At 55.4% G+C, this 5232-nt stretch overlaps 1 protein-coding gene across 1 annotated transcript in view; it reads right to left on the minus strand.

Moving 5' to 3' along the window:
• The window catches only part of CXCL14 (C-X-C motif chemokine ligand 14), a 6916-nt gene extending 2058 nt beyond the window's left edge, over nucleotides 1-4858 (minus strand). Inside the window, exons 1-3 of the mRNA XM_007461383.1 lie at nucleotides 4736-4858; nucleotides 4455-4560; nucleotides 597-710 (exon numbers count right to left, since the gene is read on the minus strand). Of these exons, the coding sequence (XP_007461445.1) occupies nucleotides 597-710; nucleotides 4455-4560; nucleotides 4736-4799 (284 nt within the window). The 5' untranslated portion in view covers nucleotides 4800-4858. The remainder of the gene's footprint in view (nucleotides 1-596; nucleotides 711-4454; nucleotides 4561-4735) is intronic.
• Between the last annotated feature and the right edge of the window lie 374 nt (nucleotides 4859-5232).

The raw sequence follows: 5232 nt of genomic DNA on the forward strand, positions 1-5232 counted from the left end.
TTCTGATTTTAGAGGGTCAAACCCAAAGTCCCTCCCTGCACCTGCACAGGAAGGAGTTTATCAGGCTTCTGGGCAGCAGGGGGCATGGGGCACCCTGAGGGGAGACTATGTTGTTGGCAAGGAGTTGTCCTCATCATCTTATGGTTGTACCCCCAGTTTTATAGTTAATAAACCCAGTCACTTAAGCAGCTGTGTTTCACCAAACCACACAAATCACGGAGAGAGAGAGCCATGCTGGGCATTCACCCAGCCATTTGACAGAGGGAAATTGAGGGGGCAGAAAACTTAAGTTACTTAAATAAGGAGAGGAATTAGGACTATCCTAACTTCATAAAAGTTAGAATGAGACAAACTTTAGTTCGCAAGAGGATCAATTTTCGATGCTTACAATTGTCCAAGAGAGCAATAAGTGTAGCAGTAAGTTAAGCGGTGAGTTCCTCATCTCTGGGAGTATGTAAGCCATGTCTGGGTATCTGCTTACTGTGAAAACTGTAGTGGGTGTTCATGCCTTAGATGGGGCTAGATGACCTAGAAGGGGTCTAGACTCTGGATCTGGTAGGGTGGTGGGAAGGAAGGTGAGGGGCAGTGGGGCATACCTGCGCTTCTCATTCCAGGCGTTGTACCACTTGATGAACCGCTTGGTGCTCTGCAGCTTGGGGTGCAGGCAGTGCTCCTGACCCCGGTACCTGGACACGCTCTTGGTGGTGATGCTGAAATGGAGCAGGATGGGATGGAGGATTGAGAAGCCTGAATGACAGCCCCTCAGTGTGGCCTGTGGGTGGCCCTGGTCTGTCCCAATCAGAGCACTGAGAGACTGTGGCCTCCTCCCTCCTTTCAAGGAAGCCTACCCATATGCTCGCTCCCTGGCTCTTTGGAAGGTTCTGGTTGTTCCCTTAATCTGACTTCACGTTCGGGTCTAACCCTGTGCAGAGTGATGGGCTCTCACTTTTCCCCCTGGAGCCCTCAAAGTCTGGGACAGTCCCCCACCCCTGAGCCTACCCCCATGCAGGGTGTTGCCCACAGCACTGATGGCTCCCTTGGGGAACGAAGGTCAGGGGACTCTTCCAGCTCCTCTGAACCTGGGATTGAGAGGTGGAGAGAGCTAATGCCAGCGAAGTATGCATGCCAAGACCTCATCCTTGGATGTGAGGAGCTCCATGGCAGGGCTTGGATGTACCGTGGTCTCTGTCTGATCTTTCACACCCTAGTTCCCCTGACCCTCTGCAGATTGTTCTGGGGCTGGGCATTTGTTGACCCTGAAGCTAAGTCTTGTTGGCCTTGAAGCCCATTTTGATTCCTGAGCATGAAGTCCCAGTTCTCTCACCCTTGGGCAGGAAAATAAGACTGCCCTTCAAGTCTCTATCAGCCAGTGTTCTGACACCATTGGAGGTCTAGCCATGTGGTAGAGAAGCAGGTGGCTTTGTACACCTGGGTTTGAATCCCAGGTCTGTCTGTGGGACCTTGGGTAGCTTCTCTGAACCTAGTTTGCCCGTCCATAAAATGGGTATAATAATAGGACCTACCTCTTACGGTTACTGGGATGATTAAAGATATAATCTATGCAAAGTGCCTAGCACAATGAATAGTTACTGTTATTAGCAATTGTCATGGAAGATGGGATGGCCAAGAAGAAGCCTTGGTGTGTGAGGTCCAGCCTGGGAGGGAGGAGGAAGGGAGAGGCTGCTGCCCAGAACTGCTATGCCCCTCTCAGCCAGGGCTGGGCCAGGGTGGCAGGAGTTCAGAGGAAGCTTCTGGGTGGGGGAGGAATGACGGTGTTCAAGAATGAGGGCCAACCTAGCGAACATGGAAAACTGCAAAGTGAGAGGTGAAGATGTCACTCCTTGGGAGGTGACACGCAGGAGCGAGGTATGGTGGTGGGCTGGCTGCTGGGCTGTGGGCTGAGGGGGCAAAAAGGGGCGGTTAGATGTTGGGATGGGAAGAGTGGGAAGGGAGGGAGAGAGGTCAGCCAGCACCCCACAGGCTCCTAACAGTGAGGTGTCAGGGTGCCTGGGCCAAGGTCTGGAAAGGAGCAGGGTCGCCATGAACTCTGAGTCTGCCAGTTGATGGGGAGAGGAAATCGAATCTTGCTACCTGAATGGGGGCAGAATATTTCTGGGCAACCTGTTCTCTTCTCTCCCCTGTGCTCTGAGTTTCCAGGGCCCTCACCATGGCTTAAGCCTCCCAGGGCAGGGACAGGTCTTGTGGTAATGCCAGGTGACTGGGCTCTGCCTTCGCTGGCCCTCTCTATGAGACCTGTGGCTCCCTGGGTCCCTTCTGCTAGGTCTCAAGCATGGGGCCGGGCTTCAGAGTAGAGTCCAGGTCCCCTCCCCCATAGTACCTCGTCGCTCTGCAGGAATTTAGCCCATGCTTTGCTCTCTGCCTACAGTGCTGCCTTTGCACTTGGAATAAAAGGCTGTGGCCAAGCCAGATGAAATTCCCCTCCTCCGTAAGGTCAGCGTACAGGCTGAGGATCCCAAATCCTGAACGTTGGGACAGCAGGGGAGGACGCTCAGCCCTCTCACCACGGTGCTCAAATGCTCAGTCATAACACGGGGACTTTGAAACTTGGTTGTGCGGTGAAGACGTGAGGATTTCTGCCCCCATCAATTGTGCAGAAATTCTGGGTCCTGTCCTCAGTGGTTCTGGGAGACTGAGAGTTTCAGCAATAACTCGGGGTATATGAAACAAATTGCCCCTTCTAGAATCTTGGCTTTACTGGATCCTTCTGAGTGCAAGGACTCCCACTTGCAAAGCAAGCTGCGCCCCAAGCCTCATCAGAGGTTTCTAGGTGACTCAGGGTGAACTGGAAAACTTCCTTTAGTTCAGCTTTGGGGCTAAAAACCGGCTTTGGGAAAAAAGCACTGGTCCCTCGTGTGATGTGGAGAGTCTTGGGAGCTTGAGAGGGGAGAAGACTTCCAGCCCTTCAGGGATGGGGGTAGGGTCCTGGGTATGGGGTGGAGGTTTAGAAGAGGGTGACTGTGTGCGGATCTCATGGGACCCCTGCAAGTTTTCACAAGGCTACATAAAGCCTTCGCATGCACTTGCCTGGCTGTCAGTTTCCTCTCTATTCTGAAAAGTATAGCCACGAAAAAGGGCAAGCCTGTTTACTGAGGGTTCTGTCCTTCTGAGATGTGGCTGCGCCTCATACCCTGCTCCTCCTTTCCTGCAAGGACTCAACAGCTCAGCTTGGTGTGTGTAGCATTTTTCAGCACTGAGAGGAGTGCAAAGTTAAAGTCCCTGTCATTTTCACCCCAAGAGAGCTGAGAACCCTGAGGGGCTTGTAGCTCCTCCCTCAGCTGTGTGACCTCTAGCTCCCACCCCAAAGGATTTTCTAGCAGTTTTTCTGGACCTGGGTCTGCAAGGCAAGGGGCAGGGCAAAGGGGCAGGGACAGGAGGCTAATTTAAGTGCCCAGGAAGGAAGGCAGAGGGGTTTAGCTCAGGCCCAGTGATTTTCTGAATTTCCCTAACTTCAGCCTGACTGTGCAGACCCCAGGTGGCAGTGGAGGGGGGAGCGGTGGGAGCTGCCTTTGCAGACACTGTGTGGAGGCCTTTGGGCCAGCGGGGCCAGTGAATGGAAGGCACTTGCCCAGACTGAGAATAAAGTGTGTCCTGTTTCTGGGGGAGGGGAAGAGGGGCCAATGGTCCGTGGCAGATATTTGGTAGCTGCTTTGCCAAGGGCTCCCTTCCTGGCCAAGAGCGTATTGATGGGGAAACAGTGGTGCTGGCCTCAAGTGGTTAATTGGGAAGGCAGGGAAGCAAGGAAACGCAGTGTTCTCTAGCTCTGCCCCACTTTTTAAAATATTCCCTGCATCCCCACCAAGCAGGGCTTCACCCTCATGGCACGTTAACTCCAACAGAGCCCTTTCCACAAGACTGCTCAGGAACCCACAGGAGTCCAGCTGGTGTTGGAAGAGTGAGGATCCTTCTCAAAATGGAATCGCTAGAAGCCAAAAACCAGACGGCCATGGTCCCCTGATCAGAAAAAGGCCCTGAAAGGAGGTTCTGAGGACGTCAGACAATGTTTGCTTTAATTCTCTCTCCAGTAACAGGAAGGCAGCACGCCTCACAGTTTGGGTTCCAGTTTAATAGTTCTGGGTGTATTCTGAGTGATTTCAATCTCGGTGTTCTAAGTTGGCACACGGAAGCCATTTAACCCTTGATCACCCTAGAAAGGGGGGGCAGTGCAACCCCTAGGCTACCCATCTGAATCCTAGCAAGGGTGAACCCCTCGGAGAGGCTGTTTCCGGAGCACAGTACCGTGACCCTTTTTTCAAACTCTCTTCCAGACTGCCGTGCCAGCGTCCTAAGGACTCGCTAGGCAATTACAAAGGCTCCGCCAAGGCCTTGACACAGGCTGAGAGAAAGGCTTGTTAGCCCGACCCAGCCCCAAGCTGCGCCGCAGCACCCGGTTAAGAGCTGCGCGCACACGCTCGCGGCGAAGAGCGAGAACTCACATAACCATTTTCTCCTCGCAATGCGGGTACTTTGGCTTCATTTCCAGCTTCTTCACGTCGCTGTAGCGGATCTTGGGTCCCTTCCGGGAGCACTTGCATTTGGACCCTGCGAGAGAGCGCGCGGGGGGGCTGCTCAGTTGCGCGAGGGGTCTCCTTCGCAACTCATTGACCGCCCTCGGTGCCCACCCAGAACCCCAGGGATCCCGGGAAGCTTAGCAGTTGGCGTTGGGGGTTCCCCAGGACGGGCCGGGCTGGCGCCCAGGGACCTCCCAGGCACTCACCGTCCACGCGCACGGCACACAGCGCCAGGAGCAGCAGGAGCAGCGCTGCCGTCAGGACCCTCATGCTGGCCGAGGGGCGCGGTGCGGGAGCAGGGGCTCGGGGAGGGCGCCCGCGAGTCCGGGCGCCGGGTTTGGCTCTTTCTACCCGGAGCGCGCCTCCCGGCTCCACTCGCTCCTGCTTCGCCCGTCGGTGGGAGCCTCGCGGCTGTGGCACCCCGCAGCGCTCTGCGCTCGGCTCCGGGCTCTCTCCACAGTCTCCCTCCGCCCGCCCAGGCCTCTTTTAAATCCGCTCCGAGCTCATTAATATGCAGAACCACTCGGTGACTCACTGAGATTTCTCAACGCGGTTGGGGGGGGCGGGGGGGGGCGGAGACCTTCCCCGCCCGCCGCCCGCCCCGGACCGCGATCGCAGCAGCGCACACTCGGAGCCACGCGCGCACTTGCACATTCAGACTCACATCCGCTACCCTCTCGCTGTCACACACGCTCTCCTTCAT

The sequence above is a fragment of the Lipotes vexillifer genome, unplaced genomic scaffold (genome assembly GCF_000442215.2).
Source record: "Lipotes vexillifer unplaced genomic scaffold, Lipotes_vexillifer_v1.1 scaffold217, whole genome shotgun sequence".
NCBI lineage: Eukaryota > Metazoa > Chordata > Mammalia > Artiodactyla > Lipotidae > Lipotes > Lipotes vexillifer.